The sequence below is a fragment of the Danio rerio genome, chromosome 16 (assembly GCF_049306965.1).
Source record: "Danio rerio strain Tuebingen ecotype United States chromosome 16, GRCz12tu, whole genome shotgun sequence".
Classification (NCBI taxonomy): Eukaryota; Metazoa; Chordata; class Actinopteri; order Cypriniformes; family Danionidae; genus Danio; species Danio rerio.
Window position 1 is genome coordinate 50,674,212 of NC_133191.1, and position 26,912 is coordinate 50,701,123.

At 35.7% G+C, this 26,912-nt stretch overlaps 1 protein-coding gene and 1 non-coding gene across 8 annotated transcripts in view; one reads left to right on the forward strand and one right to left on the reverse strand.

Moving 5' to 3' along the window:
- Window positions 1-1,310: 1,310 nt before the first annotated feature.
- The window catches only part of bola1 (bolA family member 1), a 75,564-nt gene continuing 49,962 nt past the window's right edge, over window positions 1,311-26,912 (forward strand). For 5 of the 7 annotated variants that reach the window (XR_012391407.1, XR_012391411.1, XR_012391408.1 and 2 more), the window contains exons 1-3: window positions 1,335-1,382; window positions 4,226-4,466; window positions 18,822-18,898. Coding sequence is in view for 2 of the 7 variants with exons in the window: in NM_001003557.2 (NP_001003557.2) it covers window positions 4,245-4,688 (444 nt within the window). In the remaining 5 variants the exon portion in view is untranslated. Of the gene's footprint in view, window positions 1,383-4,225; window positions 5,034-18,821; window positions 18,899-26,912 lie in introns of those variants that run through there. The other 2 variants (XM_073924890.1, NM_001003557.2) reach the window with 2 other exon arrangements.
- On the reverse strand, window positions 11,987-12,088 carry LOC137488008 (U6 spliceosomal RNA). The gene has a single exon (XR_011006873.1). It is a non-coding gene; the product is annotated as a U6 spliceosomal RNA (small nuclear RNA).

Sequence of the window (26,912 nt, forward strand, 5' to 3'; positions counted from 1 at the left end):
ATTTATTTGCCGCCAGATCAAAATAAATGCTCTGAATGTTTTGATTGAATTTTAGGGTGATGCAAAAGTCACAATCATGTCTTAAATATATCGTTTTAGAAATTAAAGACATAAAACAGTAAAGTAATGTTTAATTCTAGTTTGTAATTATTTTAGCAAGTTCTATCTTTTAAAATTCACATTCAATCTAAACGTCTATACTAAACGTGTTGAAAACGTAAATGTCTTGTCTTAGGTTTAACTTAGGCTAGAAAGCCTACATTCTGTTAAATTACATGAATTATACACCATGAATATGCAACATAAAACGACTAAAGGAAAAATGTCGAGTGGTTTACAGTACTGGATGTTTTCTATCTTAAATAATTTATTCAATTTTTGTATTTTTTGTTTCTTGCAATCAACAAACGTTTATTATTATTATTTATTTTGTCCTTTGTTTGGTTATTTTCGTAATCAGATATGTAAGCTGTTTGCATTATTCAAAGGTTAACGCAGTGCCTACACTTTGCGTTTACACTATAGCCTGCGTTTGCTGTTATGTAAATTCAAATGGTTGTAATACCATGTATCAAGTATCAATGTAATACCAAAAGGTTTTATATCAATTTATTAAAAGACTAAGTCTCCGGCAGGCGAGAATCTAGCCGGAATTGGCCTGAGTGTATTGCTATCTGGGTGTTGTTACAGTATAGGCTAAATCAGGGGTCACCAATCCTGGTACGGGTGGGCCGGTGTCCCTGCAGGGTTTAGCTCCATCTTGCCTCAAAACACCTGCCTGAATGTTTCAAGCATACCTTGTAAGACCTTGATTAGCTTGTTCAGGTGTGTTTGATTAGGGTTGGAGCTAAAATCTGTAGGACACTGGCCCTCCAGGAGCAAGTTTGGTGACCACTGGGCTAAATGTTTACTACAAATTACTTCAAGCTTACCTCAATGAATCATCTTGGCGGTAAACTTCGCGCTTTTCTGATTAAACATAAACCGCCTGCTTTAATTTGATTGGACCTTTGATTTGAGATTTGTTTTGGAAAACTGAACAGATAAGCTTAAAATTGTTTTAAAAATGTTTAAGCCTTTAAAATCACTAACAACATGTTTCAGTCAATACTGTTGTGTTTACTGTCTCTGGAGTTTCCAATAGATATATGATTTATGTAATAATTAATTAAATCCATTTAGTATAACCAAAGCCCCCTTTAATAGACAGACTTTGCAGTATATCCCAATAACAGAACAGCTCGCGCATCTGACGTAACTCCCTGTACAGGCGTTAGAGGGCAGTAAAGTCATTTCAGCTGCTTGCAATCCAAACTGTGAAGGAGGATCTGCCTGAATCGCTTCCTGTGTGTGATACAATAACAACACGCTGAAGAGCAAAGGTGAGTAAAATTATTTTGCCAGTCTGTAATTTGTCATTGTGTCGATTTTAACATATTTTAGCACCTGTTTATATATATTTTTAGACTGGTTGTCATGTTAAGCTGCATTCATTTTATGACATGTCTTACGCTGTTCTTGTAGATATGTACTTGCACCGGTAACGTTAACTTATTTGTTTTTGTTTTAAGATTTCTAACTGATGGCGGCCAATATGTTTCAACCCTATTTAAGCAAGCGTTTGCGGTCTTTCTCTGTTTTGCTGAAGATATAGAGTGTTCAAAGTGTTTCGGTTCACTTCAATAACGTTTCATAAGTCAGATAAACAAAATATGAGTTCTGTTATAGGCTCAGGTATCTTTAATAATACAGTAAAACAAATAATGTTTTAATGAGCATATTGCTGACTTTTAAATCTCGATTTTTCTATCAAAATTCGCAATTTCTAAAGAAAATTTCGAAGTTTTGTAATTGTTTTTATATCACGTTAAGGACATGGTGTTTTGAAGGGAAAATAATAAACAAACAATATATTAACTAAACCTAAATCTGGATATTCATTTTATTTCCCGCTTAGTCCCTTTTATTAACCTGTGGTCTACACAGCGGAATAAACCGCCAACTTATCCAGCTTATGTTTTACGCGGAGGATGCCCTTCCAGCTCAACCCATCTCTGGAAAACATCCATACACTCTCATTCACACTCATACACTATACTACGGATAATTTAGCTCACCCAATTCACCTGTACCGCATGTGTTTGGACTGTTGGGGGAAACCGGAGCACCCGGAGGAAACCCATACGAACGTTGGGAGAACATGCAATCTCCACACAGACACGCCAGCGACTTCCTTGCTGTGAGGCGACAGCACTACCTACTGTGCCACCATGTCGCCCAAAGATGAATATTATTATACCAAATTATCCGAGTTTCTTTCTTCATTTGAACATGAAAAAAGATACACTGATGAATCCTGGAAAAAACAACAACCATTGACTTAGTGTTTTTTGGTTTGTTTGTTTCTTCTATGGTTTCAATTACTTATTTTCCCCCAACATTCTACAGAATATCTTCTTTTGTTTTCGAACTTATTAAGTGTAAGTAAATGGTGGGGAAATGTTTTTTTTTTTGTGAACTGTCCATTTAAAAGCCAAACTTGCATGGCTAGTGGGCTGAAGGTAAATGCAGTTGCCATGGCTAATTTCCTAATTTACATTTACATTTAGTCATTTAGCAGACGCTTTTATCCAAAGCGACTTACAAATGAGGACAAGGAAGCAATTTACACAACTAAGAGCAACAATGAATAAGTGCTATAGGCAAGTTTCAGGTCTGTAAAGTCTAAGAAGGAAAGTATTAGTAGTATTAGTATTTTTATTTTTTCTTGGGTACAGTTTGTGTAATATTCAGAGGCAATTGCAGATTAGGAAGTGAAGTGGAGACTAAATAGTTGAGTTTTTAGTCGTTTCTTGAAATTAGCGAGTTACTCTGCTGTTCTGATGCAGTTAGGGAGTTCATTCCACCAGCTGGGCAGATTGAGCATGAGCGTTCGCGAAAGTGATTTCTTCCCTCTTTGGGATGGAACCACAAGGCGACGTTCATTCACAGAACGCAAGTTTCTGGAGGGCACATAGATCTGCAGAAGTGAGAGCAGATGAGAAGGAGCAAGGCCAGAAGTCACTTTGTAGGCAAACATCAGAGCTTTGAATTTGATGCGAGCAGCAACTGGCAGCCAGTGCAAACGGACTAGCAGCGGAGTGACATGTGCTCGTTTAGGTTCATTGAAGACCACTCGTGCTGCTGCGTTCTGGAGCAGTTGAAGAGGCTTGATAGAGTTAGCTGGAAGCCCAGCTAGTAGAGAGTTGCAGTAATCCAGTTTGGAGAGAACAAGAGCTTGAACAAGGAGTTGAGCTGCATGTTCAGATAAGAAGGGTCGGATCTTTCTGATGTTATAGAGTGCGAATCTGCACGATCGAGCAGTTCTAGAAATGTGGTTAGAGAAGTTTAGTTGGTCATCAATCGTTACTCCAAGGCTTTTCACCATTTTGGATGCAGTAATGGTTGCCCCATTTTATTTAATAATATTTAAAATGACTAGAAAACATTGCTTTGTATCAACTAATACAGCAAATATTATATTTTATTATAAACTTATTACAGTAAAAACAATGTCATTTATAACAGAATTAAACTAGTTTTGCCTTGATTTGCTACCTAATGTCTTCTGCATAGTCCTCTATCCATTGAGTGACATTATTTACTGTACATTTACAAAAATCTGATTCATTTACATAAATTGAAACAAATTTCTGGCAAAGCTTTTTTATAGCTCAACAATAAAACAAACAAGCAAAAAAACTTTACATCATATTAGAAATAACATTCGCCTTCGCCCAAACCTCTCCATCATTCTCACTCTCCTTACCGGTGGTGGGCCAAATCAAAAGTTACAATGGGCCAACTTTGGCCTGCGGGCACTACTTTGGGCATCTCTGATTTAAAGGGATAGTTCACTCAAAAACACAAATTTACAGACACTCAAGGGGGTTTCAGCCACTTAATATATTAGCTTCTTTATTCTGTTGAGCACTAAAGAACATATTTTGATGAAAAAAGCTGAAAACCTGTAACCATTGACTTCCATAGCAGGATAAACCAATACTATGGAAGTCAATGGTTACAGTTTTACAACATTTTTCAAAATATCTTCTTTTTGTGATTAACAGAAGAAAGACAAACAAGTAAATGGTGAGCTAATTATGACATAATTTTCAGTTTTTGGTGAACTATCCCTTAATCACTTGTTTTTAACCGCTTGTCATGAAACTTTAACATCTTGCAGGTGTTTTCCTCCACGCCTGATGCTGTCCAGTGCTCTACGCTGCCTGCGTCCCATCTCCAGCACCCTTGTCTTATCCAGACCTCTCGCTCACCACATGGACCCAAGTGTTCCCCGTCCCGTAGAGACCACCATACGCACCAAACTGAGCAAGGCCCTCAATCCTGAGCACCTGGAGGTCATAAATGAGAGCCACATGCACGCCGTTCCCCCTGGATCAGAGTCCCACTTCAAAGTTCTGGTGGTGAGTCCTCAGTTCGAAGGTCTTTCCTTGTTACAGCGTCACCGGCTGGTAAACGAGACCCTGAAGGAGGAGCTCAGTACCTGCATCCATGCGCTCTCTATCCAGGCCAAGACGCCTCAGCAGTGGAGCAGCAACCCCAGCCTGGCAAAAAGCCCTCCATGCATGGGGGGATCCAGACATGATCACACTATGGCAGAGAAACTAAAGGCGGGTAGAGACTGACTGACATTACAGAAACAAAAACTGGGTAATATTAGATATTCAGTCGGATAAATGCACTGTAACAAAATGATCAGTTGACTTTTCTTAAAATAAGTGAGTAAACCTGTTGCCTTATCATTTAAGTACATTAACTGTGTGCATAAATATAAACATTTAAGTTAAATCAACTTAAAAGGTTACAAGTTATGATTGGTTTACTCGCTTTAAGTAAATAATCACTTTTTACAGTGTAGGTTTGGTGCATTGGCTTTGTGCGAATCTCTCATCTGGAGCTAATTAAGTACAATATGCAATATTTAAATGACTTTGATGCAAATAATAAATGCTAATTTGTTTGTGTTGACTTGGACTTTTCTGTATTTTCTAACCTGATTATTGATTAATTTACAGTTGTTGTTGTAGTTGTTGTTTTAGGGGGTTTCAGATTCGCACTAAAGTGTTAAACCTCTTTTAATTATTAATTAAGAAATATTCTAAGCTTTAATAAACCATTTAATTGGCAAGTCATTAGTAGGCCCACACGGAATATGCACGTGCAGAATTACGCAGATTTCCGCAGATTTTTAGCCCATCATCAGTTCTGTTTATTTACTTGAGTAAATATGTGTTAATCTATATTTATTCAGTTTTTAAATTAATTTCAGTGATATTATTGACTATTATGAAAATGTTTATCTGATTTCTGTACAATGCAGATGTACAGTATAATTTTCTGTCTTTTAGTAGAGATATGATATGAGAGACTTGCTTTGTTTACCAAATAAAGTGAATCTAATTGGATTTGCATTTTAAACATTAAATAAAAGTTAAAAAGATATTACTTTTTATTTCACGTATTAAGGTTTTAGTTATGATACTCCCAAAACAATACCGCAGCAATCCAAATCCAGATTTTTACAAAAATTCTCTGCAGAAATAGCAAAAAATGTCTGCAGATTCTGTCTGGCCCTAGTCATTAGTTTAATTTCAGTTATTGAAATGATTAGATAATACAGCACACTATTTTTGGAGTATTTAATTTAATTAACAGGGTCTCTGCGGGGCCTTAAAAATACTTTAAAATGTCTTAAATTCCTAAAACAAAATTTTAGGCCTTAAAAAGTCCTAAATGTACCTGCATATTGTGTTGTAGCTCTTAAATAATTTAAAACAGGTTCCCATGTCTATGAAAAGCTACTCATTCATGCCCAAATCATCCAATCACCAGCATTCCATCTCAATAGAACTTTTACCAAATGGTTACATTTTTAACTCGGTTTACCAATATAGTTTAATTATTTTCCTTACAATAACATTTGTTTAAGAGTCATTTATTTAAGGTGAGGACACTGACCTAGAGAGACCTTTATTGCATATATTTCGATTGTATTTTTTTAAATAAAATGTTATGTTGAAAAAAAAAAAAGTGCATCTATGAAATCAGAGTTTGCTTGTTTTGATACATTTTAAATATATGACAAAAAAATTAAGTAAATTAACTAAATTAGAATTTCTTTCATAAGAAAAGGAAAAATCTTTTCCTTTTCCATTAGAAAAAAACCCTTGAAGTGTTTATCCCTGTATAAGTCTTAAATTTCATTGATAATGGTCTTACATTTGACTTGCAGAAACCCTGAATTAAATTTCATTTTATAGGCTTTTGTACTCACCAAGGCTGCATTAATTTAATCCAAAATACGTAAATATTTTGAATGTAAGTGCTATTGGAAATATTTTTTCTTTACTAATTTGCTAATTTGCTGCTCAAGTAACATTCTTTACTACTACTATTATTATTATTATTATTATTATTATTATTATTATTATTATCATCATCATCATCAATGAGATGAAAATACAAAATAAAAAAATTAATAGCAAACCAGGTGAATCCAGCATGTCTGTGCAAGAAGATCAACTACTGTAGATTGCAAATGATGGTGGCCTTGCTCGCATATTGCATCTTTTCCACTCGCAAGTTATTTATTTCCAATGGAGGCGTGTGGTTTGTGTGCGCATATTGGGAGTGAAATGCTCACGTTTTCCAAGCGCACACAGTTGAAAACATCTCAACTTTTCAGGATGCTGCAAGTCACGTGACAAGTCACAACCGTTGTACTCTATATGTGCACAGCCTTCATGAAAATAGAAAAAAATAATTTGTTTTCTAATGTTGTGGTCATTTAGGAAAAGAGCCACCAAACGTTTGCATTTAAATATTTATTTATTTTCTACTGTTAAAATTGTGCCCAAGTTATTTTTGTCCCAGAAGTCAAAACAAGGGTTAAACAGTTACAAAAAATAAAACAAAACTCTGAGATCAAGAGTTGGGGAAGGGGTTTTCTGAATTCAACCTTTAAGTTTCTCCAAAGTTCGAGCTCATAGTCTGATGGTGTCCTCTCTTGCACTGTGGATATTTCCAGATATACAATGTTCATAAAAGTGAGAATCCAATAAATGGAGGCTTCCACATTATCACAATATTTTTGTGTGTGGATGCTATCTTGCCTGCTCCTCTGGTTTCTAAAATTTGAGTATAAGCTCAGTGTTTGACAGAAAGTGTGCCAGCAGAGGGCGATATCACACCAGAGAGCAGCAGATACATGCATATAACATGATCTCCTCACAGCAGTCGGTGCTTCTTCACTTCAAAATCACTTCTGCTTATGTAATTAAATATAAGCAGAGGTAATTTCTGGTAAAACAAGTTTGATCTCTCTCAGACACCTGCAGAAATGGACCTGGCATCTATATGGGTTGGTTTAACTGAATCACATCTGCAAGTTTTTTTTTTTTTTCCTCAGCTAAGCATGTTTAAAATGATTTATTAAAGCAACAAATATAAATGTAGTCTTCAGATTTTTTGTGTCAACGTTCAAAAATCAAATAATTAAGACAAATATCAACAGATTATGGAGATGAAAATACTTTGCACTGTATACGAACTAAACATATCTGTAGTAGAAACACAGAGACGATTCTGTCCTCTAATGCATTTGGTTCCACTTCCCCCTCGTGCCCCCAAAAATATTTTCTAAATCTTTTTATTAGTACACAAAATTTTGCGTATGTTTTAAGATTATATAATTATTATACACTAATTAATCACATGTTATAATTACACTATTATTATTATTATTATTATTTCAATATATTTTTCGTAATTTATTAGAAAAAAGACATGGAAGCATAGAGCATATTTCTGTTATTTCCAATATCTGTGACTTTAGTGTTAGTGCTTTTCTGTATATTCATTCATTCATTTTCCTTTGGCTTAGTTCCTTTATTCATCAGAGGAATGAACGGCCAACTTATCCAGCATGTGTTTTACACAGCAGATGCCCTTTCAGCTGCAACCCAGTACTGGGAAACATTCATACACACTCATTCACACACACTATGGCCAGTTTAGTTTATTTAATTCACCTATAGCGCATGTCTTTGGACTGAAAAACCGGAGCACCCGGAGAAAACCCACGCCAACACGGAGAACATGCTCTCCACACAGAAATGCCAACTGACCCAGCTGGGACTCGAACCAGCAACCTTCTTGCTGTGAGGCGACAGTGCGATTCACTGAGCCACGTGTCACCCCCAATTCTATATATTACGTCCTCTAAATCTAACATGTATTTGAATGACTAGTTTATCTATTTAATTGATATTAACTAGATCTAATTGGTTTTTAAAATATACTGTTTTGATGTTTATTGAAATTAGTGTTGGGTAAAACATTAATTGCGATTAACTGCATATAAAATAAAAATTTGTTTTCTCATAATTGAAGTGTGTTTACTTTGTATATTATGTATATACACTAACTGGCCACTTTATTATTTCACCTGTCCAACTGCTTGTTAATGCAAATTTCTAATCAGCCAATCACATGACAGCAACCCAATGCATTTAGACATGTAGACATGGTCAAGACGATCTGCTGCAGTTCAAACCGAGCATCAGAATGGGGAAGAAAGGTGATTTAATTCACATTGAATGTGGCATGGTTGTTGGTGTCAGACGGGCTGGTCTGAGTATTTGAGAAACTGCTGATCTACTCGGATTTTCACACACAAACATCTCTAGGGTTTACAGAGAATGGTCTAAAAAAGAGAAAATATCCAGTGAGTGGCAGTTCTGTGGGCACAAATGCCTTGTTGATGCAAGAGTTTAAAGGAGAATGGCCAGACTGAATCCAGCTGATAGAAAGGCAACAGTAACTCAAATAACCACTCGCTAACCAAGGTATGCAGAAGAGCATCTCTGAACACATACCGCATCAAACTTTGAGGCAGATGGGCTACAGCAGCAGAAGACCACACCAGGTGCCACTCCTGTCAGCTAAGAACAAAAACTGAGGCTACAATTAGCACAGGCTCACCAAAATTGAACAATAGAACATTGGAAAAACGTTGCCTGGTCTGATGAGTCTCCATTTCTGCTGCGACATTCACATGGTAGGTTCAGAATTTGATTTCAACAACATGAAAGCATGGATCCATCCTACCTTGTATCATCGCTTCAGGCTGCTGGTGGTGGTGTAATGGTGTGGGGGATATTTTCTTGGCACACTTTGGGCCCATTAGTACCAATTGAGCATTGTGTCAATGCCACAGCCTACCTGAGTATTGTTGCTGACCATGTCCGTCCCGTTATGACCACAGTGTACCCATCTTCAGATGGCTACTTCCAGCAGTATAACCCGCCATGTCATAAAGTGTGAATCATCTCAGACTAGTTTCATGAACATGACAATGAATTCACTGTACTGAAATGGCCTCCACAGTCACCAGGTCTCAATCCAATAGAGCAACTTTGGGACGTGGAGGAACAGGAGATTTGCATCATAGATGTGCAGCCGACAACTCTGCTGCAACTGCGGGATGATATCATGTCAATATGGACCACAATCTTTAAGGAATATTTCCAGTACCTTGTTGAATCTATGTCATCAGTTCTGAAGGCAAAAGGGGGTCCAACCCGATACTAGGAATGTGTACCTAATAAAGTGGCCGGTAAGTGTATAAATGCACATCGATATGTATATTTGAGAAAATAGTTATTTATAATCAGATATAAAATGTATAATATAAATTTAAATATTTATGTAAAGAAGTTGTTTTGTATAGTTTTATTTTTTATTACATAAACATAATAAATGTATAACACACATATATTCTATAAACCAAATTTTTATTTTGGAATTTAGATGTGCTTAATCATGATTAATCTTTGCCCAGCAGGCCAGCACTAATTATAATACATTTTAAACAATCATATGAACAAACAACAGTTGTCATTATTTAAATAATATATTATAATATAGGCGATGCAGCGGCGCAGTAGGTAGTGCTGTCGCCTCACAGCAAGAAGGTCGCTGGTTCGAGCTCGGCTGGGTCAGTTGGCATTTCTGTGTGGAGTTTGTATGTTCTCCCTTGCATTCGCGCGGGTTTCCTCCGGGTGCTCCAGTTTCTCCCACAGTCCAAAAACATGTGGTACAGGTGTATTGGGAAGACTAAAATTATCCGTTGTGTATGAGTGTGTATGGATGTTTCCCAGCTGGAAGGGCGTATAAAACATATGCTGGATAAGTTGGCGGTTCATTCTGCTGTGGCGACCCCGGAATAATAAAGAAACTAAGCCGATAAAAAAAATAATTAATGAATAATATAATATAAACAATAAAAATAGAGGTAAATGCAGTAATTACAAAGTTAAAATACAGTAACATTAAAAAGACATGGGCTTATTTTGGTTTTACTCTTTAATAGGAAGTCATTTATCAGACACATTATGGTTTTGTTGTATGGTATTATAGTTATAAAAAATAACGTATGTACAGTTTTGAATGCATTGTTAGGGTTAATATGTTTATCAGCATAATTTATCTCCAGTATAAATCTGCTAACCAAATCAAATTGTGCTGCTTGTCTTTTCTTGAATCAACACACCCGGCAATTGTTCGCTATATATAATTTAGCACATAACTTATCCCTCTTTGTTGGATAAGTCAACATAATTTATGGCATTGCTCTCTAGAAAATACAAGTTGGTCACTTACAACAATTTATGATCGGATGTATTTATATGATATCCATTAAACTGTACAATCAACTTTTTGGGGTAAATTTATTTGACAAGTACAGTCACCTGGACATCATAGCAAAAATAGTAATACTAATAATTGGCTAACCGTGCTGCTTTTGCTCGCAAGAGATTAGGAGAATGTTGTTATTAACATGCATGAAGCAACATCTAGATAGTATGTGTAGTCTATATTTAATTAAAGATATTGCACTCAATTAAAAATCACAGATGATTATATATTTTTTTAAGAAATCCTAATCGTAGTCTAAACAAAGCTGCATTTATTGAGCAAAAATACAGAATAATATTAATATAGAGCAATTCCATGTAAATGTCACCCTTGCCATGAAAAACAAATTAGGTTTTCACCAAACTACGGAAACCGTTTCTAAGTTTTTATGTTTTAGATGTTTCCCAGTACTGGGTTGTGGCTGAAAGGGCAACCGCTGTGTAAAACATATGCTGGAATAGTTGGCGGTTCATTCCGTTGTGGCGACCGGCTGATTAATAAAGGGACTAAGCCGAAGGAAAATGAAGAATAAGTTTTGTACATTTGGGAATATTCGGTTTTAACAACATAAAAAGTTTAGAAATTTTTCCCAAAAATGTTCGAGCATAAGATAATTTCATAAACAACGATACAGAGTTCCTATTTCTTAGGGATAACTCTTATCTATGCATTTTACGCATGTATTGTTTATTCATTTATTAAAATAAAATAAACACAACATACAGTTGAAGTCAAAATTATTAGTCCAAAATTATTATTTTTTTAAACATTTCCCAAATGATGTTTAACAAAGCAAGGAAATTTTCACAGTATGTCTGATGATATTTTTTCTTCGGGAGAAAGTCTTATTTGTTTTATTTCGGCTATAAAAAAAGTGGCTTTCAAGGTCAGTATTATTAGCCCCTTTAAGCTATAAATTTTTTTGATAGTCTACAGAACAAATCATCGCTATACAATAACTTGCCTAATTACCCTAACCTGCCTAGTGGACCCAATTAACCTAGTTAAGCCTTTAAATGTTACTTTAAGCTGAATAGAAGTGTCTTAAAAAATATCTAATCAAATATCATTTACAGTCATCATGGCAAAGATAAAATAAATCAGTTATTAGAGATGAGTTATTAAAACTATTATGATTAGAAATTTGTTAAACAAATCTTCACTCTGTTAAACAGAAATTGGGGGAAAAAAATAAACAGGGAGGCTGATAATTCTTACTTAAACTGTATATATGGATTGCTTTACGGATTTGCATGTCATCCTATCGCAGAAACTAATCTTCTCTGTATTGGTCCAATTTTAGTATATGTGCTGCCGTAGCGAACACCATTTTTCAAACAAAAAGAATCACATATTCTTGTAAAATAGGCTTCATTATTATATTATTTGCTACTAAATAGTTAATACATAATGCATCAACTAACATGAACTAATGAGTGCTTATATAACTCGTACTCGGGTCCGCATATTAAAGTCGATAAATTCTTAAATCGCTCTTATAATTTTAGTTAAGCCTTTTAATGTCACTTTAAGCTGTATAGAAGTGTCTTGAAGAATATCTAGTCAAATATTATTTACTGTCATCATGACAAAGATAAAATAAATCAGTTATTAGAGATGAGCTATTAAAACTACCATGATTAGAAATGTGCTGAAAAAATCTTCTCTTTTTTTAAACAGAAAACGGGGGATAAAAGAACAGGGGGGCTAATAATTCTGACTTTAACTGTAATTATTTTTTCTTAAACTATACTTTTATTTTATTTTTAAATTTATTTATTTAATATTCTATCCATCCAGTTCACCTATTTATTAATGCAATATCCTCCAGGCAGTTATTAGGTTAAATCACCTGGACAAGTAACAACATCGCTGCATGATTTGAGAAATCATTCGTGCACCTTTGTATGTTTTTTTGCTTTTTCCAGTGTTATTGTATTATTCACATTATGTCTTCCTGACCCTGATTGGTCTCTGCCTGTTTCAGTGGACAGATCCATGCTTCATCAATGGCGTCTGGAGTCAAAGGAAGGTAAAGACCATTTCTTTCCCTCCTGAGTTCCTCCAAGCGGAACAGATGACTCAAAGCCAGTGAGGATTCAGAACAACTGGTGTCGTCGTTTGGCTGGAAAAACAGCAACAGCACCGTTTTATGGCTCCGTCCATTAGAGCGAACCCTGAGGTGATCCCACACAGGTCAAACCAAAGTGTGTTTAACGTTCAACCGCCTCGGGAGCGCACAGACAATCCTTAAAGTGTGATTTGTGTGCTGAAGTTCCAGGTGCGGCGATGCCTGAAATGTGCATGATTGTGATGCAAGCCAGAACAGGACGGATTATAACACAGGTGGCGTTATATGGCCCGATGTTTTCCATCCTCAGGATGGTAGGGGTGGGCCATACTGCAACATTTGGTATTGATTTGATACCAAGTAGATACAGTTGAAGTCAAAATTATAAGAATTAATTATTATAAAAAAAAAAATTCTAATATTTCCTTAATGATATTAAACAGAGCAAGAAATTTTTTCCCAGTATTTACGATAATATTTTTTCTTCTGGAGAAAGTCTTATTTGTTTTATTTCAGCTAGAAAAAAATCTGTTTAAAATTTTTTAAACACCATTTTATGGTCAATATTGTTCGCCCTTTAAAGGTGCTGTATGTACGTTTTCGACTCTTCTAAAGCATCAAACTACTATAACATGTTTGCAGATATTTAAGAAACATGCCAAGTGAACACTCTTGTTTATCTGAAAAACAATGCTGAAGTCAGATATTCTGCTTTGAAATGTGTGTTATGTGCTGGAAAGCTGTCCTTGTTTTTTTTTTTTTAACCCACCCAATGCCAGTTTAGCCAGTTATATTTCAGCACCCCGGGTTGCCTTGGTGGAAAACTGTGTATTTGACCCATTCAGTCATGAAGCATGCATCCATGACCAAAATGAGACCTCAGGTGGACATAAGCAGACTCCGAAATAAGACACAGATTTAGAGTTCCACATGAGGTTAATAATTAGCAAATAATATAAATATTACGAACGTAATGATTAGGTGAGCAGGTTACATTGTAAAATAAGTTGAAGCATGATTAAATATTTTTTACAGAATACACTTGTGTACCTAAAGGATCCATACTGTTAGCTTAGTTATAAGCTGGGTTTTCATCACCCTGTGCTAACCCATTAAGAGGCATTATAAACATCTGGTTGACCATTTAACATAGGTTATCATTATTTTAATTGCTATTACTATTTAGTTGCGTCAGTGTATTATTCAATACTTTCAAGGTGTGCACCTTAAAGGGTTAATGCTCATTTTGAACTATCACATGAGAAATGAGTGATGGAAATGCCAAAATTACAATAAAAATGCCTTATTCGAAAAAGGAAGAAGAAGAAAAAAGTTTTCCGCTTGCTTGAGGTGGTTTTGGACTTGTGTGAAACAGGGTTATAGTGCCAACAAGGGGAGATAGAAATGCATTTGCTAAATAAACTCTGGCGTAGCGTACATTACATCGCGACTCTTTATTCTTTTCATTGTTTATTTTAAAAATAAATCTTGCTGGTGTAAATTTAGATGAATCAGCAGATCTTTTATAGTCATCTTAACTTACATCAGTCAAACTGAGTAAAAACATTAGGTTAAATGTTGTATAACTTAAAAAAAATTGTATTTGAAACAACTAATTCTGACTTTATTTCCATATTCTTTTTAGTGTATAGGTTCCCAATACTTCACTCAGCCATCTTTTAACTTGACAGAAATGTACAGTTGAAACCAGAAGTTTAAATATACTGTATAAAAAATGGACATAACCATTAAAAGAAGGTCAGATGTTAATGTGAATAAACTTTTCTCTTTTAGGTAAGTTAGTATTATCACATTTGTTTCTGCTATGCTTAATAGCACAATAACGAGAGAGATATTTGTTGAGAAATTTATAACTTTTCTTGAAAGTCAAGTTTACATACAATAAGATTATTCTGCCTCTGAAAAAGCTCAGATGATGATGTCAAGGTTTTGGAAGATTCTGATTGGCTAATTGCCAACATTTGAGTTAATTGGAGGCACAACTGTAGAATAGTATTTAAGGAAAACCTCAAACACACTGCTTCCTTCTGTGACAACATGTGGAAATCAACAAGCCAGAATCAAGAAAAAAAGCCAGATTACAGTTTGCTAAATTACACTGGGAAAAGAATAATTGTTGGAGACATGTCCTGTGGTCTGATGGAACTAAGATTAAACTGTTTGGCCATAATGACCAGTGTTACATTTGGAGGACAAAGGGGAAAGCTTACAAGCCTAGGAACACCATCCCAACTGTGAAGTATGGGGGCGGCAGCATCATGTTGTGAGGCTGTTTTGCTGCAGGAGGGACTGGTCCTCTTCACAGCATATGGTATCATGAAGTAAGAAGATTATGTAGAAATACATCTCAATGTATTAGAATTATGTAGAAGCAACATCTCAAGCCAGCCAGGAAATTAAAACTTGGCCACAAATGAGTCTTCAAAACGGACCATGACCCTAAGCATACTGCCAAATTAGTTAAAATGTGCTTTAAGGACAACAGAGTGAATGTTTTGGAGTGGCCATCACAAAGCCCTGATCTCAATCCTATAGAAAATTTGTGGGCAGAGTAGAAAAAGCTTGTGCGAGCAAGACAGCCTACAAATCTGACACAGTTACACCAATTCTGTGAGGAGGAATGGGCCAAAATTCCTTCAAACTATTGTGAGAAGCTTGTGGAAGGATACCCAAAACATTTGACCAAAGTTACACAGTTAAAAAGCAAAGCTAAAAAAAAAACCAAGGAAATGAATGTAAAGTTTGACTGTCTAGAAATAATTAAAAAATTCTCAATTTTTTTTCTCATTATTCTGGCATTTAGCAAATTAGGTCTGTTAGGTAATCCTAACAGACCTAAAATAGTAAATGTCTAGTATGATTTACCATCAGACATTTTAAAAAATGGTTATGTTCCTTTTTTAGAGTGTATGTAAACTTCTGGTTTCAACTCTACCTAATTGACAATTGTCTGTGTTTTTTTACTTTGGAAAAAAAAATGCTTTCGGATAGTATACTGTACATGAATAAATTATGGTAGTTTACTGTAAAATAAAATTATATATATATATATATATATATATATATATATATATATATATATATATATATATATATATATATATATATATATATATATATATATATATATATATATATATATATATATATAAATAAGATGTACAAATTTTTCTAATGGTTTACAGCATATTTTTTATAGTAAAATTCTGACATTCACAGCTGCAATGAAATTTTACAGATGATATGTGAAAAGTCTTCACTTGAATGAAACGGGAACAATGTACAGTAGTGTAGATACACAGAACTTTAAATGATCAATCCGATACTGATACCAATCTATAAGGATGGACCTGCTCACTGGTACAGGCCGTCCCAGAGCTGATGTATCCCGATGAGGGTCATGATGTCTGCCAGGGTGGCGTGGTTCACTGGGAAAGGGTCTGGTAGTGCGTCAGAGCCAGGAGAGTGATGGTGCCAGGCCTGGCTGGGATTCGGGATGGTGCGTCGTTCCCGCCAGCATTTGATTTACAGGCTTGTGCTGGATCTGGGCTCCCTGACACCGCTGACCTCTCTAGGTTGAGGGTCAATAGGTTAGAGATGGGAGCACCAAATGGTCGTCTGAAAAAGCTCCTATAGGGAGCGGCGTCTCTGTGGAATAGTCGTCTGCACCGTTCCTCCGTCTGACACACTGTTTGTGTACTGCGGGGGGTGACATGCTCACCATTTGCTGGGAAAACTTGCTGTAGTCCATGGCTCTCAAAGATATTGTTCGCTCAAAAATGAACTCTCACTTGACAATTAAATCCTCTGCAGTTCTGTATTTGGTGAGACTGAAGAAAAAGGACAAAACGAGTGTTTATTAGTCTTTTCCACAAATAAACGAACAGATCATTACAAAATTGAAAATTAAGTCATTTGCTTTACCACAAGTACCTCGACTTCATAGTACATACTTTGTATGTCAGCGGCAACCAACCCATGTAGATATATGGCAATATATGCAAATCACATATTTAACATATAAGGTAATGTTTGGATTTACATATATTAAAATATATGTCTATACATGCGATCTAAATTTTAAAATATTGCAAGCATGGCCATTTGTACAGTTGAAGTCAGAGTTATTGAATTATTGAATTTGTTTTTTTTTTTGTCTAAGATTTTGCAAGGGGTTTTAATAATTTCGGGCTTGACTGGTTGTATATAAATGTATGTATGTATGTATGCATATATATATATATATATATATATATATATATATATATATATATATATATATATATATATATATATATATATATAATTTACTATTAAAATTACAAGTATGTATATGTTCATATGTGGCCATATATCAGATTTCCATGCGGGAATTTCCAACATTTTTCAAAATGTCTTCTTTAGTGTTCAGTAGAAAAAAGAGGGTTAGTGCATTTTTATTTTGGGTGTGAAAGTAATTAAAATTTTTAGAATGTAAATGTAAATAAATTTAAATAATGTCAATTAAAATTTTTTTAATGTTAATTACTATTCAAAACCCTGATTTTTAGACTCTTTTGCTCATCAAAGCTGCTTTTATTTATTTGAAAATATAGAAGAATAAAATATTAGAGAAAAAATAACAATTTCTTTTTTAATATTTGTAAAAGTGTCTATTTCTTTAATTTAAAGATGATTTTTTAGCATTTTTATTCCAGTCTACCTTCAAGCATGGCTGTAATATGCAGTTTTTCCACTCAAAAACAACAAAAAAGTCAAAATAAAAAAAAAATGTATATTTAAATATATTTAATTATGATTACAAATATGCTAAATAAATTAAGGGCGACACGGTGACTCAGTAGGTAACACTGTCCTCTCACTGCAAGAAGGTCGCTGGTTTGAGTCCCGGCTGGGTCAGTTGGCATTTCTGTGTGGAGTTTGCATGTTCTCTCAATGTTGGCGTGAGTTTCCTCTGGGTTTACTGGTTCCCCCCACAGTCCAAAGACATGTACTATAGGTAAATTGAATAAGCTAAATTGTCCGTAGCGTATGTGTGTGAAGGCAAGAGTTTGCATTGTCTGCATAGAACATATGCTGGATAAGTTGGAGGTTCATTCCGCTGTGGCGACCCATGATTAATAAAAGGACTATGCCAAAAAGAAAAAAAATGAATTAATAATTTCAGAAATTTAAGTAAATCTAAATTTTTATGTAAATTATTATTTTAAACCCTGAACTTTAGACTCATTTGCTCATCAACACTGCTTTTATTTGTTTGAAAATATAGAAGATTAAAATATTAGATGTTGTGAAATATTATTACATTAAAAAAAACTGTTTCAATAATTGTAAAAGTGTCATTATTTCTTTAATTCAAAGATAAATTTTCAGCATTTTTACTCCAGTTCTTAAACATTGTTATAATATGCAGTTTTTCCAACTCAAAACAGTAAAAAACACATATGTAAATATTAAACTTCAACTATTATAATTTCAAATGTGCTAAATATATCAAGGGCGACATGCTCGCACATTGGTGAGCACTGTCGCCTCACAGGAAAAAGGTCGCTGTTCTGAGTTCCAGCTGGGCCATTTGGTATTTCTTTGTGGCATTTGCATGTTCTGCCCGTGTTTGTGTTGGTTTCCTCCGGGTGCTCCGGTTTCCTCCACAGTTCAAAGACATGTGCTATAGGTGAACTGAATAAATTAAATTGACCGTAGTGTATGTGTGTCAATGTGAGAGTGTATTGGTGTTTCCCAGTACTGGGTTGCATTTGGAAGCACATACGCTGCATAAAATATATGCTTGAAATAGAGAATTAGCCGAAGGAAAGTTAATGAATAATGCTTTTTATACTAGTGAAAAATCTCAGTGAATATATTTTTATTTGTGTTGTTTGTGTTGGTTGGATGGTTAAATCCCTCAGAGTATTAACAAATCTCTCAATGATTTCAGATTTGAGCCATTCATTTTTTTAATTTTTAGAGCTGGACTCTTTCAATCATCATCCGCTTCCTCAAGTTTGTGTTTCACAGAAGACCCCTAGCTGCACCAACATAAGGGTGAGTAAACAATGACACTTTTTTTCATTCAATTATTCCATAAGACTTCATTTTGATGGTCCCTATTGCACATTTTGTTGACATTGCAACTACATGCCAATTTATTCTCATTTGAGTATTAGTACACTGTCTGCTTAAAGGGCACATAGTTTACCCCTTTTTTAGATTAAATATTAATATTATGGTTCTTCTGTGTGTGCCAGTTTAGGTTCAGTTCAGTTATTTATTATTATAACGTGTTAAAAAGTGTCATGTTGGGGGCATGTACACAGCTTTTTAGGGGTGTGTTGTTTTACCTGAAAATTAGTTTCAACTGCCCGCCCAACGTAACAAGAGGGCGGAACCAAGAAGCAACAGACAGGCAGACAGAGAGAAGCAGCGTGAGTGAGAGGTCCAGCATTCAGCCGTACATGTACGCCTCGGACACAGACCAAGCAGAGAGTACAAAATCATTTGTGTCTTTGTATAGTTTTACATCCAACTGTTTGCTAGTTTGAAGTTCCGAGCTTGTACACCGAGATAACCACGCACACTGGATTAACTTTGACTGAGGTACCGGATGCGCAGCTCAGAGCCGCACACGGCACACCAGACACACACATTAACATGTCATTTAAAATTAAAACTATTCAGATGGTGCTCTGTGGCGCGGCAGAAATATGAGGGGTCCCGAATCGTGGCTGTGCGCTGCGGACAGCCGCCGATTTCAAGCGTTGTTGTGTGTACCCAGTGTAAACTTGCATGCAGGTCGCACACCAGAAGCCCCGCTCGGCGTCGCACCACGAATCGACATGCATTTTAGAATTCTACACATAGGTTTCTATCAGGATATACACAACGGCGCTTCAAGTCGCCGGCTGTCGGAAGTGCTGTTGTGTGTACCCTGATAGAAACCTATGTGTAGAATTCCGAAATGCATGGCACGACGCTGCGCATCGCTGAGCTTCTGATGTGCGACCTGCAGGCAAGTTGTTTGAGGGCCATGCACGTGAGGCAACTTGCTCGCACTTTCCAGCTGCACCTATAGTTAAGATCAAAGTGAGGTTCAGTGATCGTGAGAAATGCAAACAGCTGAAATTTAAGGTAAGACGCAATGAAAAGTACACATGTTTGCAAACCTACCAAAAGTTACAAACAATAATTCTGATTAGAGCGATCATGTGGTGAATGCTGATCTTGTGTTAAGCCCAATGAGCCTTACATCTAAAAACAGCGCAAGGGTGTTCCTTTAGTGACATCACTTTGACTCGCACTGAAAATGGCGGACGTGAAACAACAAACTGAGGATATGGTGATACGCGCCTGTTAATCAATATTGGTGGGCGGGAGATCCGCACTCCTACGTCAAGTTGCGGTCGATCTTAAACAGAAATTTAACTGACAAAAAGAAACTTTGCTAGTACATGTCAACTTGCACTAACCCTAACCACAACCCCTACCTAACAGTCTACTTATAATCTAAGATGCAATGCAACTTAAAGGGCCATGAAACCCCCTCGTTTCAGCAGGGTGTTTTCACACCTCTACTTTGGAAAAAGTCAGAAAAGTGGGCGTGTCCAGCTCTGTTTAGGGGGAGTGTCGGAGGAAGAAAAGCGGCTTGGTATGGGAGTGTCTATTTGGGCGCGCTGAATTTCAGAGTCAAAACACACACCCACAGCGGACAATGTGACTGTGTTTACATGGACATCTGTAACGTTAGTCGAATTATTTGCCAAATTATTAAATGGTGGACTTTAACTGCAGTTTGGCTCTTTCATTCAGGGAATTCATTCATGTCCCTCCCGACAAACGCGATATTTAATTCAAGGCGCTGCTCTAAGTGTGTATTTTTCATGCAATGTTTGATACCGCACGGCGAATGAGAGAAAAAAAAACTCAGCATTTCCCGGAAACTTAGATGCACACGGCAGGTAGCGTCAGAAAGCCGCGTGTGTTATTCCGGTCACAAAATCCAACACGAGGTTATAGTTTGGTTGTAACTGTTAGTGCTAACTATTGCACTCGGTGCAATAGTTTGTTTGATACGAATAAAATTCGAACTGAATAAACAAAGAGCACTGGTTGCTCACTTACCAAATCTGTAGAGACAGGACAATCACCAGCAACTAGAGCCGCGTCTTTATTTAGAGGAGACTACAAGCGAATCTGGATCTCAGCGTTTGCAGATGAGAACAGCTCTCAGGTAAACAATGTTCCTCCTTAGACACGTAAGTTATTGTTGTCGCGGGTCGCGTACACTGTTAATCCACGCGTGAGTCTGCGCTCGCACAGAGAGAAAATGAAAACGAAACTTAACTGCAGCAAACTATAAAAGCAACACTTCACACTTGTTTTGCCAACACAACGTGGCGTCTTTGCCGTCTACATTCTGACAGTAATGAATATTAATGAAGTTGCACAATAGAGCGCGCTGATTGGTTTGAACCAAGCCTTACTCATGCATTAATGCATCACACTGTAAGACGTAATAAGACTCACTCTGGCTCAGACGCCCAGTCTGCATGCTGGAATACACGCTATTATGTCATGACCGTGACGCAGCTTCAAAAATTAGTTTCAAACCGGAAGTACGAATTTGCTTGAAATAACGCAAAAACAACCAATTTACACTTTTTAGTGAAATATAGGTGTCCTGATAGTGTTTTTAGCAGTGTGGGACACATATACGACTGTCAACAGCTCAAAAAATGTGTTTTGGTGTTTCGTGACCCTTTAAATTCAACTAAAATACATTAAAGGGACCTTCAAAATAAAGTGATTCCAAACAATCCTTTAAAAAATGAACACATTGTCACTTTCCGACACTAATGTGCTTCTATTGCACAGCCTGGTGTAAAAACACACGAGTTTGCATTGTTTTATTTCAAACAAAGAGTTGAAACAGTGCTTTTCAGAGAGGATTGATTGTTTATCCGTTTTATTTAGAGGCAAAGCAGACAATCAGATTTAAGGTGAGAGTAATAGCTCATTAAGTCTTCTTAATTTGAAGGATTTGTTTTTTTGTCCGGCTGCTCGGCAAACGAATGAGACCAGTGAAAGAGAGGAAAGACAAAGCTGAAGCGGGGAGGACAATATCCTTGTGTGGGTGAATTAGTTACACTCGGTAGTCCAAGTATTCAAAGCAGAGAGGAGATCAGCAGGGATTAAGACAAAGTCCACACAGGTGGGCGATGGGGGTCACATGACAGGACATTACCTCGTTTGGGACATTAGCAGAGTGGGACAGGAGGATATTTGAGTGTTATTTAATGATGTGGCTCATGGTGAAACTCGACCCGAAGCATGCATAGCTAATAAAAACAACAAAAGACCTGTAAATCTGGACTAAAATGCAGTTAAAATACAATACCTGTTTTAAAATGCAGGCAAATCTACAGGAAAAGTTCATGAAAATGAGATCGTGTTTAAAATGGTTTATTATTTTCACAAATGGCAAGTAACACCTTGGATTAACATGAAATTATGTTTATATATATATATATATATATATATATATATATATATATATATATATATATATGTGTGTGTGTGTGTTTGTGTGTGTGTGTATATATATGTGTGTGTGTATATATATATATATATATATATATATATATATATATATATATATTATTTTATTTTTTAAATCATTTATTCATACAGTAATTCAGTCACTTCCTGTTGTATTTTAACATCTACAATATTATTTATTAAGCAATTTGATATAATACCATGTAATTTTCTCATGTATGAAGAATTTTTAATATCTACCATCTAATTGTATTTATTTACTCATTTATTTGGTATTTTAGCACAGTTGTATAATTGTCTTTTAATGTCTAATATAGAATTTTTATTTATTTGCATGTTTGTTTTATTATTTATTTTAATGTGAACCAAATAATTTTTTTATTTATCATTTTTTTTAACATCCACCATATAATTAACAAATTCATGAATATTTACATGCAAACAATGTAACAATATAATTTATTTATATCACATGTATGTATATACATTATTTTATTTTATACAGCAGTTCAATCCCTTCATTTTGTATTTTACCATCTACAATATTATTTACTTTTATTATTTTAATAAATATATAATTAATTAAAATTATTATTAATTTTATTATTTAGTTTTTTATTATGTATTTATAAATACCAAGTAACTCTCTTTCTTTAAGTATTTAGGAATTTTTAAGTCTACCCTTAGAATTGCATTTATTTATTCATTTATATTGTATTTTAGTACCATTTATTCAGTCATCGTGTCTTATAATATCTATTAAATGCGTCTGTCACTTATTATTTTAATAGCTACTGCATTATTCTATGTATTCATTTAATTAATTTATCTTTTAATGTCTACGCTGATACTTATTTATTAATATATGTATTTACATATCTTCTAAATAATTCAGATGTTCTGCATGATAGACCTGAGCAATCATTCATGCTTTTTATCTACAAACCCTGCAGCATGACTTCGAAGCTAGGGTTAAACATTCAATAAAATGACCTGAATTATTAAAGACAACCCAAACACAGTTGAAGTCAGAATTATTAGCCCCCCCTGTATATATTTTTCCCCCGATTTCTATTTAACGGAAAGACAGCATAATAGTATTAATAACTAATTTCTAATAACTGATTTATTTAAACTTTAACATGATGACAGTACAAAATATTTGACTAGATGTTTTTAAGATATTAACATTCAGTGACATTTAAAGGCTTTATTTGGTTAGTCAAATTAGGGTAATTAGGCAAATTATTATATCACAATGGTTTGTTCTGTAGACAGATAAAATATTGCTTAAGACGGCTGATAATACTGACCTTAAAACTGTTTTAAAACAAATAAAATCTGCTTTTATTCTAGCCCAAATAAAACAAATCAGACTTTCTTCAGAAGAAAAAATATTAACAAAAATGCTGTGAAAAATGCATTGTGCTGTTAAACATAATTTGGGAAATATTTGAAAAAAAATTCACAGGAGGGCTAATCATTTAGGCTTCAACTGTATGTTGTCGTATATAACTCCAATGAGTTAGAGCAGTCCTCGCTGCACGCTGAACCCCAGGTCAAAGTAACACCGCCTAGCCGAATGGCCTTTAAATACCACCATTTTAGCGAAATCTAGTTCTACAAGCACACTTCGTATAAGCACAAAAGCCCAGCGGTGACCCCTATTTGAATAAAGAGCAGCCAAACTGTGACTGTCCAGAATTGCGACGAAGAAGAAGAAAATAAAATGGTGATGGTTTCTAATTCCCCTTATTAACTTTGACCCTAAAGAGCCCAAGATAATGTTCTTCACCTGGAAATCTGGCACTCGGGGTCTAATTGTGTAAACGCTGGACAGACGCGCAGGTCATCTGCTCAAAACAGGCCAGAGAATGGAGGGTTAATCTGCGGACCTCCAGATGCTGAAAAGAGTCAAAAGCGGCCGGGACAAAAAAACATGATCTATTGTTTGCTGTGTCAGCTCGCGGTGATATATTCTATCCGATGCGCATGGACAAAACGGATCTGTGATTATATGAGCGCCTCACTCTCTCTCCGTTCGCGTCCGCTAAAGAAGCTCTGGACACCAGGCCGTTTGACCTCTGGGTCTTCTGGTCTTTGTTCCCGATGCCCTCTGCTTTTCACCCTCCTCTGAACCCGAGGCTCCAGCGTTCCCTCTCAAAATACAGAGACGGGGGCCCGCCGCTTTATTTTCATTAGTGCTTTAAAAGCGGCCCTTTGAGAGAGCGTAAAAGGACAAACGAAAGAAAGCGTTAATGTGACGATTAGCGGGAAGATTAAACGTTTGAGCAAATAAACCTGGAAGTTAGCTGAGGGTTTACTGTATTTTACTCTCAAGTTCATACATGGTGTGAGAGTCGAGTTCTAGAAGTAAAATCAGTTAGTTCAGCTTTTTTTTGAACCCATCATTTCATTAATTAATTTTCCTTCAGCTCAGTCCCTTATTTATCAGCGATTGCCACAGCGGAATGAACCGCCAACTAATACTGCATATGTTTTACACAGTGGATGCCCTTCCAGCCCCAACCCAGTACTGGAAAACATACTCTCTCAATCACATATACATATACTACGGCCAATTTTGTTCATCCAATTTACCTATAGTGCATGTCTTTGGACATTAGGGGAAACCAGAGCACCTGGAGAAAACCCATGCGAACGAGAGGAGAACATGCAAATCCCAGACAGAAATGCAAACTGGCCCAGCCGGGACTCCTTCTTGCTGTGAGGCAACAGTGATTCGCCCCCATCATTGTATCTTAATTGAATTTGTGCTAAAAAACTGCATTACCCATGATGCCATTCCACCAATTACAGAGTCTCAGAGTGTAGTGCACTGAAAGAGATCTTTAGCTCCGCCCACTCCATTCAAGAACAGTGAACAAGCAGTTTTCGCATGCTCCTAAATTAATTGCATGTATATTTGGGCATATTGTGCAATAAACTTGAAATACTGTATATTGTTTCCATAGTGACATTCAACTTTAAGTCATAAATTAAGTTTTTTTATTTATCTGTCATTTTGTATTTGATTGGCCCTGTGGTTTATTTTCATTAGTGCTTTAAAACTGGGACTTTGAGAGTGTGTAAAAAGCCAAATGAAAGAAAGCTTTGATGTGCAGCAGGTAGGGGTAATGCAACATTTGGGCAAATAAACCTGAAGGTTGGCTGAGGGTTTACTGTATTTCAGACTCAAGTTTTTACATACTATGAGAGTCGGGTTCTAGAAGTAAAAACTCTATTAGTTTAGCTTTTTTAAACCCATTAAATCTTAATTAAATTTGTGCAAAAAAAAAAAAAAAACACATTACTTATATAATGCCGTGCAGAAAATTTCACTAATCACAGTCTTAGTATGTAAAATGCACCAAAAGAGAGCTTTAGTTCTGCCCACTCCATTGAAGAACAGTAAACAAGCAGGTCACTTTCAAATTACTTGTATGTTTAAACGCATATTGTGCAATAAATTTAAAATATATTGTTTCAATAGTGACAACCAACTTAAAATTAAGTTATAAATGTTATAAAATGTTATATAAAAGTTTTATCTGTCATTTTTAATTGATTGGCCCTGTGGTTATTTTCATCAATGCTTTAAAACGAGGTCTTGGAGATCGTAAAAGGCCAAATGTAATATAGCCTTAATGTGGCGATTAGAGGTTAGATTAAACATTTTAGCAAATAAACCTGGAGGTGGGCTGAGAGTTATTGTATTTTACTCTCAAAGTCATATATAGTTTGATAGTCGGGTTTAGGAAGTAAAAACTCAATTAGTTTAGCTTTTTTTCATTCATTTGTTCATAGATGTGCATAGTTTGCAACAAGCTTTACATATATAATGTTTCAATAGTGACAACCAACTTAAAATGGAGGCTTTAATTAAGTTTTATATTTCTCTGTCGTTTTAAGTGATTGGCCCTGTGGTTTATTTTTATCAGTGATTTAAAATGAGAACGTAGAAGGCCAAATTTGGCAATCCACCTGGATGACGCAATGGCAGTCATATTGCGCCAGACAGCACACCACACACCATCTGATCGGTGAAGAGAAGATAGAGTGATGAAGGCAATACCGGTGTTAAACCCCAACTATTTTTTGAAGGACATCTTGTTTTTTTTTACGACCACAGAGAGTCAGGACCTCAGTTTAACATCTCATCCGAAAGACATTGCTCATCCAGTAAAGAGTCCCCTTCATTATACTGGGTCGTTAGGACCCACATAGAAACGCAGGTTGAGCACCCCCTGCTGGTCTTACTAACACCACTTCTGGCAGCAACCTAGCTTTCCCATGTGGTCTCCCATCCTGGTAGTGTGCGGCCATGTGAGAGTTGCAGAGGGCTAGCTGCCTGTTTTACTGCATTACTTCTCAAGTTGAGCACACAATATGCTTTTCTGATCAGATTGGCTTGCCGAAAAAGTGTGCAGGCATTAGTGCACATCAATGGGTTAAAGTTAAGGGTTCCGAATAGGAGATTTCACAGTTATGCGGTTATTAATTT